The sequence below is a fragment of the Malania oleifera genome, chromosome 9, assembly GCF_029873635.1.
Source record: "Malania oleifera isolate guangnan ecotype guangnan chromosome 9, ASM2987363v1, whole genome shotgun sequence".
Taxonomy (NCBI): domain Eukaryota; kingdom Viridiplantae; phylum Streptophyta; class Magnoliopsida; order Santalales; family Ximeniaceae; genus Malania; species Malania oleifera.
Window position 1 is genome coordinate 33,076,884 of NC_080425.1, and position 13,652 is coordinate 33,090,535.

General features: G+C 39.3%; 1 protein-coding gene across 1 annotated transcript in view; it reads left to right on the forward strand.

Moving 5' to 3' along the window:
* Positions 1-13,114, forward strand: part of LOC131164520 (DEAD-box ATP-dependent RNA helicase 5) — a 51,837-nt gene extending 38,723 nt beyond the window's left edge. Inside the window, exons 11-13 of the mRNA XM_058121781.1 lie at positions 11,670-11,834; positions 11,920-12,012; positions 12,705-13,114. Coding sequence (XP_057977764.1) covers positions 11,670-11,834; positions 11,920-12,012; positions 12,705-12,797 — 351 coding nt within the window. The 3' untranslated portion in view covers positions 12,798-13,114. The remainder of the gene's footprint in view (positions 1-11,669; positions 11,835-11,919; positions 12,013-12,704) is intronic.
* The last annotated feature ends 538 nt before the right edge of the window (positions 13,115-13,652 follow it).

Below are 13,652 nucleotides of genomic sequence, written 5' to 3' on the forward strand. Positions count from 1 at the left end.
CCATCTGTCTGCGGGTGGTAAGCAAATTAAAGCCATTCCACACAGATGAAGGAGATCTGCAACGACAAAAGATAAGGAGATCAGCAATCTCCAGAACGTAGCCTGTAAATAAAGATGTTCAGGAGATCATTGCAGACATAGTCGTCAATGCCGAAGGTCGTCAACAACAATATCTAGTTTAGTGGATGGGGATGGAAGAAGAGAATACTTGGGAAAAGGCAGAAAACCTTCAGCATGCCATACAAAAGATTGAAGATTTCATAAATTCGAAGACAACGACATCAACTTCAACATTAGCAGAGTGAGAAGGCCTTCTACAACACATCGACGAGGACGCTGATAAAATGAGGGGGGGAGGATGTTAGGGAGTGACAATGTAATGGAGAAAAGGGGGAGAGAGATATTGCTATAATTGTATTCTCTAGGGATCTAGAATGAATATATGATTATGTGTGTTAATGTTTGTATGGTTATTCTCTTGGATTTGAATAATACAAGTAGTTCTTTTCATTATGGTGTTTTGTTGCCTTGGATTGTGATATCCCCGATTGTTATAGCCTTATTTGGTGTACTTGAATACATTGCTCGTGTGATATTATATTGTTCCTTGTTTTTCTTGAGTATTGAGACTCATCGGGTGCTCGTGCTTACAGGCTTAAACATGTGAGATTTGACTGACTTGTCGAGGGAGAGCTATCAACGAGTGCCACACGACCCTTACTTGAGTCCCATTTTGGGGGTCCGTGACACTATAACAATTAGGGATATCACAATCCAAGGCAACAAAACACCATAATGAAAAGGACTACTTGTATTATTCAAATCCAAGAGAATAACCATACAAACGTTAACACACATAATCATATATTCATTCTAAATCCCTGGAGAATACAGTTATAGCAGTATCTCTCTCTCCCCCTTTTACCCATTACATTGTCACTCCCTAACATCTAGCCTTATTTTGTGTACTTGAATACATTGCTCGTGTGATATCATATTGTTCCTTGTTTTTCTTGAGTATTGAGACTCACCGGGTGCTCGTGCTTGCAGGCTTGAACGTGTGAGATTTGGCTGACTGGTCGAGGGAGAGCTTTCAACGAGTGCCACACGACCCTTACTTGAGTCCCATTTTGGGGGTCCGTGACAATTGGTATTAGAGCACAGTGTGTGTGAGCACCATGAGTGGTAATATGAGAAACAAGTCGGGAAAAGTGGGACGCACAAAGGCGCTTTGAGACAAAACTTGTAACCTTGGAGACGACGTGTTGTGAACTCCAAGGGTTGGTGGCAACATTGATAAAGGAGAAAGGCGTGCCAACAAAGTTTGAGGCCGTTGAAGAAAACCTTAGAGAAAATCTCTATGGGGTATCAAAATTTGTAGAGAGACTTGAGGAACATGAAAAATTCATTCCACGTGTGAAATCCCTAGAGAAAAGGCTAAGAGAGCTTGAGGCCTTCTAGAGGAGTATCGAGCAGTTGGAAGCCTTTGAGAGTAGGCTGGAACATATTGAGGGCATATTGTCATCTCTTTCGTCCCAACGGGGAGAGCCAATAGAGCTTGAGGCCTCCTTACGGGAGCTAACGGATAATTTTGATTTTCTTACAAAAGATGTTAAGGAATCCATTACTGCTTTGAAGGAAGATTTGAAGGAGATGGGCAATGTCCAAAGTGCTGTGGACCAGGTTGAGAGGGATTTACAAGAGATGACAGTGAAAGTAAATGCAGTAGCACAGATAGCCCGAAGACCGATTGCAGATCCAAGTGAGGGTTTTCGATTGAAGGTACCGAAACCTAAAAGTTTTGGGAGTACCCGAGATGCAAAGAAACTGGATAATTTCTTCTTTGATATGGAGCACTACTTCATGTGCTCACGAGAGGATCTAGAAGTGAACCGGGTAAATATGGCAACCGTATACTTGGTTGGGGATGCCAAATTGTAGTGGAGAACTAAATGGAATGATATTCAACACAATAAGTGCGTCATTAACACTTGGGAGGGGTTGAAATAGGCGTTGAAGTCCCAGTTCTAACCGAAAAATGTGGAGTACATAGCATGGTGCAAAGTAATGAAGTTGCAACAAACCGGCTCAATAAGGAGTTACGTACGAGAATATCAAGCCTTGATGCTGGACATCATAGACATGACCGAATTAGATAGACTTTCATTTTCTTCGGGGTTTGAAGACATGGCCAAAAATGAACTGCGCCAGCAAGGTGCTAGTGATCTCTCTTCCGCCCTCGCTGCTGCTGAACGGTTGGATGATTTTTTTGGAAAATTCTGGGAAGCGAAATTTCCCCACATCCGCCAATAATGATTCCAGTTCCAATAAAGTGTATAAGCCTACAAATGGGGGAAGTGATAGGGAGACTAATAGTTCTTGGAAGGATAAAAGAACGCCCATGAATAGGGAGTGGTGGGCGGACGAACAGGTGGTGGAGAGCATCAGGTGCAGATCTCATGTTTTCTTTGCATGGGACCGCATCGAGTGGCGGAGTGCCCTGAACGAAAGGCTTTGAATGCTCTAAGGGCCCTTTGAGAGGAAACTGAAACCCCAATGGCAACCCCAGAAGAACAACAGAATATGGTGGGGGCATTGAGATTTTTGGGGGCATTAGAGCGCCAAGTAGTGACCAACAAGTCTCAGGATAAGGGTTTAATGTATGTTTATCTACTTTTGAACGGAAAGAAAATCAAGGCCATGATTGATAAAGTGGTCACCTATAATTTCATTGCTGATTCAGAAGCCCAACGGTTAGAATTACAAGTAGATAAGGATGTGGTGAAGTTAAAAGCAGTGAATTCTCAAGCGTTAACCACTGTGGGAGTGACACCTAAAGTAGCCTGCCAAATGGGGTCGTGGTCTGGAACAATTAATTTCACCGTGGCACCCTTCGATGACTTTGATGTAGTATTGGGGATGAATTTTCTTAAAGTGACACGCTCGATGCCGATCCCAGCTGCGGATTGTCTTGTGATAATGGGAGATACACCTTGTACAGTCCTCGCAGCCTACAATAATTTTGATGAGAGAAAGTTGCTTTCAGCCCTCCAATTCAAGAAGGGAGTAAAAAGAGGAGAACCTTCTTTCGTAGTTCTACCAGTAGTTTCAGAAAATGAAGAGAAAGGAGAATATCCAGTTGAAATTAAGGAAGCTTTAGAAGAGTTCAGAGAGGTAATCCCAGAACAGCTACCTAGGATTTTACCACCTCAACGACAGATTGACCACGAAATTGAGCTTTTGTAGGGGGTAAAATCGCCAGCACGTGCCCCTTGTCGAATGGCGCCGTCTGAGTTAGCTGAACTTAGAAGGCAACTAAATGACCTAATTGCAGCAGGATTCATTTGCCCATCAAAAACACCTTTTGGGGCCCCAGTGTTATTCTAGAAGAAATAAGATGGCAGTTTGCATTTGTGTGTAGATTATCGAGCTCTTAATAAGGTGACAGTTCGCAACAAGTATTCCATTCCACTGATTGCCGATATTTTTGATTAGTTAAATACAGCTAAATATTTCACTAAACTAGACTTGAGATCGGGATATCATCAAGTGCGCATTGTAGAGAGAGATGAACCTAAGACCACTTGTGTCACCCGGTATGGAGCATTTGAATTCCTTGTCATGTCTTTTGGGCTAACAAATGCACCGATTACCTTTTATTCTTTAATGAATCTGGTTTTTCGAGACTACCTTGATCAATTTGTGGTCGTTTACCTTGATGACATAATGATTTTTTGAGCATCCTTAGAAGAGCATAAAGATCACCTTCGGAAGGTTTTTCAAAAATTATGAGAAAATCAGTTATATGTAAAAGGGGAGAAGTGTGCTTTCGCTCAAAATTGTAATAAATTCTTGGGTCATATCATTGAAGAGGGTCAGATAATGATGGATTCAGCAAAAGTACAAACTATCAATGAATGGCGAGCACCTACATCCTTTAAAGAACTACGATCCTTCTTTGGCCTAGCCAACTACAATCGAAAGTTTATAGAGGGGTACTCTAGAAGAGTTGTGTTGTTAACAAATTTATTGAGGAAGGGGGCACCATGAGGGTGGTCAGAAGAATGCCAATCAGCATTTGTTGAATTAAAGGAAAAGATTGTAAGAGATCTTGTGCCCCTTTTACATATAACTGATTTTCTCGGAGTTTTTGAAAAACCTTCCGAAGGTGATCTTTATGCTCTTCTAAGGATGCGCTGAAAACCATTATGTCATCAAGGTAAACGACCACAAATTGATCAAGGTAGTCCTGAAAAACCTGATTCATTAAAGAACAAAAGGTAGCCGGTGCATTTGTTAGCCCAAAAGGCATGACAAGGAATTCAAATGCTCCATACCGGATGACAAGTGGTCTTAGGTTCATCTCCCTCTATAATGCGCACTTGATGATATCCCGATCTCAAGTCTAGTTTAGTGAAATATTTACCTGTATTTAACTGGTCAAAAATATCGGCAATTAGTGGAATGGGATACTTGTTGTGAACCGTCACCTTATTAAGAGTTCGATAATCTACACACAAATGCAAACTACCATTTTATTTCTTCTGGAATAACATTGGGGCCCAAAAAGGTGTTTTTGATGGGCGGATGAATCCTGCTGCAATTAGGTCATTTAGTTGCCTTCTAAATTCAGCTAACTCAGGCGGTGCCATTCGACAAGGGGCACATGCTAATGGTTTTACCCCCGGCAAAAGCTCGATTTCGTGGTCAATCTGTCGTCGAGGTGGGAAAACCCTAGGTAGCTGTTCTGGGATTACCTCTCTGAATTCTTCTAAAACTTCCTTAATTTCAACTGGATATTCTCCTTTCTCTTCATTTTCTGAAAATACTGGTAGAACTACGAAAGAAGGTTCTCCTCTTTTTACTCCCTTCTTGAATTGGAGGGCTGAAAGCAACTTTCTTTCATCGAAATTGTTGTAAGTTGCAGGGACCGTACAAGGTATATCTCCCATTATCACAAGACAATCCGCAGCTGGGATCTGCATTGAGCGTGTCACTTTAAGAAAATCCATCCCCAATACTGCATCAAAGTCATTGAGGGGTGCCACAGTGAAATCAATTGTTCCAGACCACGACCCCATTTGGCAGGCTACTTTAGGTGCCACTCCCACTGTGGTTAACGCTTGAGAATTTGCTGCTTTTAACTTCCCCACATCCTTATCTACTTGTAATTCTAACCGTTGGGCTTCTGAATTAGCAATGAAATTATGTGTGGCCCCTGTATCAATCATGGCCTTGATTTTCTTTCCGTTCAAAAGTAGATAAACATACATTAAACCCTTATCTTGAGACTTGTTGGTCACTACTTGACGCTCTAATGCCCCCAAAAATCTCAATGCCCCCACCATATTCGAGGGTTGCTGTTGGGGTTTCAGTTTCCCTTCGAAGGGCCGTTAGAGCATTCAAAGCCTTTCGTTTAGGGCACTCTGCCACTCGATGCGGTCCCATGCAAAGAAAACATGAGATCGGCACCCGATGCTCTCCACCACCTATTCGTCCGCCCCTCCACTCCCTATTCATGGGCACTCTTTTATCCTTCCAAGAACTATTAGTCTCCCTGTCTCTTCCCCCATTTGTGGGCTTATACACTTTATTGAGCCTGGAATTATTATTGGTGGATGTGGGGAAATTTCGCTTACCAGAATTTTTCGAAAAAATCATCCAACCATTCAGCAGCAGCGAGGGCGGAAGAGAGATCACTAGCACCTTGCCGACGCAGTTCATTCTTTGGCCATGTCTTCAAATCCCGAAGAAAATGAACTAGTCTATCCGATTCGATCATGTCTATGATGTCCAACATCAAGGCCTGATATTCTCATACATAACTCCTTATTGAGCCGGTTTGTTGTAACTTCATTACTTTGCACCGTGCTATGTACCCCACATTTTTCAGTTAGAATTGGGACTTCAACGCCTGTTTCAACCCCTACCAAGTGTTAATGACGCATGTATTGTGTTGAATATCATTCCATTTAGTTTTCCGCTACAATTTGGCATCCCTAACTAGGTATACAGTTGCCAAATTTACCCGGTTCACTTCTAGATCCTCTCGTGAGCACATGAAGTAGTGCTCTATATCAAAGAAGAAATTATCCAGTTCCTTTGCATCTCGGGTACTCCCAAAACTTTTAGGCTCCGGTACCTTCAATCGAAAACCCTCACTCGGATCTGGAATCGGCGTCCGGGCTATCTGTGCCACTGCATTCACTTTCACTGTCATCTCTTGTAAATCTCACTGAACCTGGTCCACAACACTTTGGACATTGCCCATCTCCTTCAAATCTTTCTTCAAAGCAGTAATGGATTCTTTAACATCTTCTGCAAGGAAATCAAAATTATCCGTTAGCTCCCGTAAGGAGGCCTCAAGCTCTATTGGCTCTCCCCGTTGGGACGAAAGAGATGACAATATGCCCTCAATATGTTCCAGCCTACTCTCAAAGGCTTCCGACTGCTCGATACTCATTTGGAAGGCCTCAAGCTCTCTTGGCCTTTTCTCCAAGGATTTCACACGTGGAATGAATTTTTCATGTTCCTCTTCTCTACAAATTTTGATACCCCATAGAGATTTTCTCTAAGGTTTTCTTCAGCGGCCTCAAACTCTGTTGACACGCCTTTCTCCTTTATCAATGTTGCCACCAACCCTTGGAGTTCACAACACGTTGTCTTCAAGGTTACAAGTTTTGTCTTAAGCGCCTCTGTGCGCTCCACTTTTCCCGACTTGATTCTCATATTACCACTCATGGTGCTCGCACATACTGTGCTCTGGTACCAACTGTCACGGACCCCCAAAATGAAACTCAAGTAAGGGCCGTGTGGCACTCGTTGAGAGCTCTCCCTCGACCAGTCAGCCAAATCTCACATGTTCAAGCCTGCAAGCACGAGCACCCGGTGAGTCTCAATACACAAGAAAAACAAGGAACAATATGATATCACACGAGCAATGTATTCAAGTACACGAAATAAGGCTATAATAATTAGGATACCAGGATATCACAATCCAAGGCAACAAAGTGCCATAATGAAAAGGACTACTTGTATTATTCAAATCCAAGAGAATAAGCATACAAACGTTAAAACACATAATCATATATTCATTCTAAATCCTTGGAGAATACAATTATAGCAGTATCTCTCTCCCCCTTTTCCCCATTACATTGTCACTCCCTAACACTAGGCCTAAGTCTGTTTGAAGAAGTGACTTGTAAAACCAATTCAGTCAAAGCAGATTTGAGCCTTCAACCAGTATCTAAACAAGCTCGATGTCACATTTGAAAAATATAAAAGGAACATTACAGGGAAAAATGGTTCTTTCCTTCACTTCTTAATCGAACAAGTTTGATGATAGGATGAACAAACTTGATAGCATGCTTTGCAGTCTCATATCCATATTTAATCCCAATTGAATTTGTCAAAAAGGTGTGAACGTGAAGAGAGGCTTCCCTTTGAGCTTACAGTGGAGGTGGTAGTTCATTGCAGAAATTTTGTATTGAAATTCAAGTCACATGATGAAATTGGGTATGCATAGAAATTGGTCTCCAAGCCCCAACTAGACTTTATCATTCTCAATAATTTTTTCATCTGTACATCCAATGGCTTTGTCATTATACACTGATTTTTTTTAAGCCAGCAAATTGCATTAGTCTCCATGTTTACTCACAGTTTTTGTCTTTTTTAAATTTGAGGTTAAATTTTTCTGAATGGGGAGAATGATGCATTGTGCAAGCAAGACCAATTATATTTTTTTAATATTTTTTAATTTTTAATTTTATTTATTTCAATTAATTTATTTAGGTAAATTCCTTCAGATTCTACAGTATGCTTATTTAAGAAGCTAGTATTTTAGTTTATTTAGGTTTCTAAAATTAATTTTCTTGTTCCACAAGCATAGTAAGCCTCTAAAAGGCATCTATATATTTGTTTAGGAAAGGTTGAATTGTGGTTATTTTGTGTTGGACGTTAATCCTCGTCATTCTCTAGCAGCATTTCTTTGTTGCTGTGGTGTTTTCAATTTTCAAAATCCTTTGTAGCTATCAGCACACACACAATAGCAACACCTTAACACATGGATGATATGATTGATTTTTTGGTTTGTTTTGATCATAGATCTCAACGACAGCTTATATCTATGTTTCTTTTTTACTGATGTAGCCCATACTTTTTTATCCACACAAGAAAAAAAGAGCATCACCTTAACTCATCGATGATAAGTTGGTGTTTTGGTTTGTTTTGTCATGGATCTCTCTGACATAGCTCATAACTATGTTTCTTTTTTACTGATGTAGCTCATACCTATAAAAATTCAAAACTTCCGAAAAATTGGATGAGTAAAAATGTATCCCACATTATTTGGGTTATTTTTTATATTCAAGGAAAACTTATTCGGTAAGACATTGACAACCAAAAACTAATCATTTACTGAGAATATGACCTGTATATGTACAGTGCCCAAATATAGGAATGATAAAGATTTTAAAACATTAAGAATGGATGTAATTAAACTAATTGAAGAGTGTACATGTACAAATCATACCAAAACCCAACACTTACAGAATAGCTCAAGGTAGATGGATGTGAGTTTCGTTCCTAGCTGCTTTTATTTTGATAATAATTATTATTTATACTTAATAATCACGTTCTTTATAAAGCCTGCAGGCAAGGCCGACCATTACAGTGCCCCAAACCTCGACTAGTTTTAGAGACTGCAAATCTGAATCCAATTCTTTCAGGCTTAAGTCAGTATAACGACCCAGTTAATTCTTCTAAAATATTTTAAAAGCTCGAAGCCTGTATTTGGAGACAGTACATCAACTAAAATATAAATTAATGTGCTTGATTTTGAATTGGCACGTTGGGATCATTAATCTGAATTCTGGACCCAAATGTCTGGTTAGCTTCAAGCGTTGCAAATTGCCAAATACTGCCTTGCTATTGCCACCTTTGTTAAAATGCGAAGTTCTACAAGAAAGTTTCATTATGGATGAAACATTTAATCAGGTTGATAATTATTGTCAACAAGTATCCTTGTTTGGCTGATCTTCTTATTGTATCTTTTTTTTTTTTTGGTTGTTCATTATATTTATATTTCTTTCTTTTCTTTTGTTTTCCCTTAAAATTTAGATGATACTGCCTCATCCTTTTTGTATCACTTTCTTCTCAGTATATTATATATATATATATGCATATGCATATGTATATAGGAGCTACAGAAACAAGCTTCTTGCATGCATATTCTTTGCGCAAAAATATCAGCCATACGTTTCATTCTCTTCCATTTAATCTGACTGTCTATTAATCCTCCTTCATGCTTCCTCCCATTTTCTGCGACAACATCGAGTTCCAGTGATGTTGTCTACGAGAACCAGGGACTCATCCCGCTGTTTTCAATCTGGCGAAATTTCAGTCAAAATTCCTGTCTTCTTTCTTATGTGTTAACCCTGCAGCTTTCAAACCGGCATTTTGTGGCATGCTCTCCTGCAATATTGCATTCTTTCATATTGAGAAGATTTGTCATGGTTACTGGGGAAGCCTAGGTCACCCCCTGAAACCGTCTGCTATTTACCGGCGTCCATTCCTCATCGTTTCCTTGCAAAATTAGTTGTCTCCTGCAGAATTTCTTTCTTCCTTACTGGTTAATCCAGCAGCTTCCAAACCTTGCTGTTTTGTGGCACGTTCTTTGGCAAAATTGCAGTCTTATTCCTTAATTAGAATATTTGGTACTGCAGCTGTGGGGAGACTGTCTGGGATTTACACTGAATATTCTGTAGAAGAGAGAGGGAGGGAGAGAGAGAAAGAGAGATTTACCGCTGAAATTGTTGTATGCAGAGTCTGTGTCCAAGAATCTCATTCCTGATACCTCCTGGTTCTGCACATGCGCGCATGTATGTATAAAATGGAAATTGATGGAAGAGATGAGAGGATCTTTTGGGATAAATTTTTCTTTCCTATTCTGTTAACAATCAGCTTCCAAACCGCACCATTTCATGGCACATCTCCTGTGGAATTGCGTTCTTTCATATTGAGAAGATTTGTCAGTGACTGGGCAAGCCCAAGTTACCCCTTGAAACCATCTTCCATTTATCAATGGCCATCTCTCACTGGCTCCTTGCGAAATCAGTCTTCTCCCCATTTTTTTTTTCTTCCATACTGGTTAATTTAGCAGCTTCCAAACCTTGCTGTTTGTGGCACTATCTTTGGCAAAGTTGCTGTCTTCTTAATTAGAAGATTTGGTATGACAGCTGCAGGGAGATGGTCTGGGATAGTCACTGAATATCCAGAGAGAGAGAGAGAGAGAGAGAGAGAGAGAGAGGGGTTTACCACTGATATTGTTGCGTGCAGAGTGGGTGTGCAAAGCTCATTGCTGTTATCTCTTGTCTGTTTGTGTGTGTAAAATTGAAATTGATGGGAGAAATGTGAGGATCTTTTGGGATAAATTTACTTCTCATTTTCTTAAGATAATGTTGTGTTCTTAACCTTGCTTTGGGGTTTTTCTTTGCTGTTTTTCGGGTATTTCGGTGTTGACTTGCAATGTGATTGGACAGCATGCTATTTTTTTTTTTTGGATTTGAGAGTATTTTGTCCTCCTTTTTGTTTTTTCAGGAGGCCTTGCCCTCTCCATTATGTCTGTATGGCGGTCTTAATAAATTTCCTTTTCTAGCAATTTTTTTTTCTCTCATGCTATACCAAAAAAAACTAGGAAAACAATGGAACTTTATTTTTTTCACTGAAAATAATGCTTAGGAAAAAAAATTCTCTCAAAGATACTCTAGAAAATGGATAGAAGAACCTATAGGGAAATCAAAAGTCTGCCTCCATAACAAAATAAAGCTACTAATTTTCTTGTATATTTGTCATTGTATTGGGTCAATAGCACAAATAAGAAAGATTTCAATGATTTATGATTTTTTATCTCCCATCCGTTCTGCAAGTCAATCAGTTTTTGTAAGTGAAAGTTGTATGCAATTAACTTTGTCCTTTCTGATAACCTTGGTACTACAGATATGACTTTTGGCTTTCTGCCAATGCCATTTAGCAATGATTTGATGGTTTTCTTCTTCAAGGGTACATTTGTTTTGGTGGCTAAGGATCATGCAATTGACTAGTTGTATTGTCTATGATAGATATCCTATTTCGTATTTGAATTGCCATGTATAAAGGTTATGCTAATCATTTAAAAAAAACTAAAAATCCTTAATGAAAGGAACAATATAACCAAAAAGGGAAAAAGGAAAAAAAACATAAGGCAGTCTAGTCCATTTATTGCTTAGCCATGCCTAGCCCATGGTGAGGGTCTAGCCAGCCTTGTACCTATATAAATGGGCTAAGGCCCTCCCTCTCTGCCAGTCCTATCTCATTCCTTTGTTGCACCAAAAATAAGGGTGCTTAGCCTGGCCAAGTTACCAAGTCAAAACACATCCTAGAGTAGCAAATGCAATAACACTGCATTTGGGGGAGTGGATTTCTTTGGATTTGGATGTGTAAAATTGAACAATATGTTTCATACAAATCAAAACAATGCAAAATCCAACCCCTGAGCATCCAAAAGCAGTGTAATCGTATTTGGTTTATCTGTGATAACATTTACATACTCTGTTATGTCTGTTTTTGTTCCTCTCCAGTACAATTAGTAATCTGTCAGCATAGTGCGTGAAGATGATATTATATTTCTGCAGATTGCTACTGATGTTGCTGCTCGTGGATTGGATATTCCTGATGTTGAAGTAGTGATAAATTACAGTTTTCCTCTTACAACAGAGGACTATGTCCACAGAATAGGGAGAACTGGACGTGCTGGCAAGAAGGGTGTTGCCCACACATTCTTCATGCAGGAAAACAAGGTACAGCTAGAAGTATTTTGGGATACCTTCAATAATGTAACCTGTCCTATTCATTTTCTGGAAAATAATGACTGCATCACTGCAGGGATTGGCTGGGGAGCTGGTGAATGTCCTCAGAGAAGCTGGACAGATTGTGCCTGCTGCTCTTCTGAAATTTGGAACTCATGTCAAGAAGAAGGTGTGTGCTTGTCTGCTTATCATTTTAGAGAAACTGATAGACGTAAATATATGGAAAAACTAGAGGTAGTTGCAGGACCGGAATGGTGGTGCTATGCATGTAATATCTAAGCCTTTACACTTAGGGATGTCTTCCAGAATAATGCCTTTCGTATCTATGACAATGAATTTAAATGTGAAAAATTGCTTTTTGAAGGGCTGCATGGCCATCTATAGCCTTATTGCCTTAAAAGCCAATAGCATGTTCATAAAAATGGTTTATGTTGTATTGTGTTCATCTTCTAACTGGCGTGCATTGTATAATTGCATCCATAAATTAGGTCTATTCAGGTTCTATTAAAAAAATTTGAGATTACACCTTCCTCTGCTGACACAGTCTAGGGTGGGATCTTGTGTCTTATGGAGAATTGACACGGTCCATGATGAAATTATGCCAGCAATTTTTTTCTGTCGTCTTGAACTGAGGCTTTCCAACTTGGATTTTATTTATGCTTGGGAATATAGGATTGCATTTGTTGTGCCCTCTTTTGCATGTTTACTTGGCTGGTTTTTCTAAAAGTTGTTTTCATTGTATTGTTTTAGTTACATTATCATGACTCTCATGCAGCCGTTAATTTCATTGTATTGTTTTAAGTTTACATTACTATGGCTCTATCCCATGTACTTGTATTAAATGCTGTGTCTTATGTGCAGGAGTCCAAGCTTTATGGAGCTCATTTCAGAGAAATTTCTGCTAATGCTCCCAAGGCAATAAAAATTACATTCGAGAACTCAGATGATGATTAATTCTTGAGGCTACCTCTACTCTTGCTGGTAGTCTGCATAAATAAAAGCCACATCTAGTGGAAAATTTTGCATGTGCAGCTAGAACAGAGAATGGCAGATTTTGAGTGTAAATTACAGATGGCGTATCTGTCATGATGTAATTTTTATAATTATTTTTATTTTATTTTTTCAGCCTGAAAATTTAATGAACTGGCACAATTTTCAGAGTACTGGAAGACCTAGTATTTATTTATTTTGATTAGGTAACATATCATGTATTCTTCTGATTCTTGAGGAAATCAGCAAGCAAACTGAAATATGATTTATATTTTCTGATCTGTCATTGCCAGTAATTCATCTTGGGGCCTCTCGTGAGTTAGCCAACAGCCTTTTCCTCTTGGATTAGATTTTAATGGAATCTCATTTTTTTTGTTGGAAGCAAGATGCATCATTGGAACTTGGGGATCTCCTATATGAGTAATCATTCACAATTCACATTAGCTCTTCAATCATGGATGTATATGTACGCACACCTAAGCACCAAGCTGGATGATGGCAAATAACCAAATAGTTCAAAAACTAGGTACGGCATTAAACTAGAGGTATAGCAAAACATTTTGTCAGTTCTCAGCAAAACAGAGCCACAGCAAGACGAAAAACAGACTGAAGATGATAACTATCACAGTAACTGCCTTTTCTCAGGAAAATTTCGACCCAGAAACAACTTCGGAGTTTCGGAAAACCAACAGCATCAAATTTCAACTAGAAAAAGAGCCACAACAGAAATAAATAAATAAAATAAGCAGCCTATAAATAAAATAAGCAGCCTATGTAAGATATCTGCACACATTCTTGCCAAAATGGTCCAGAAAACCC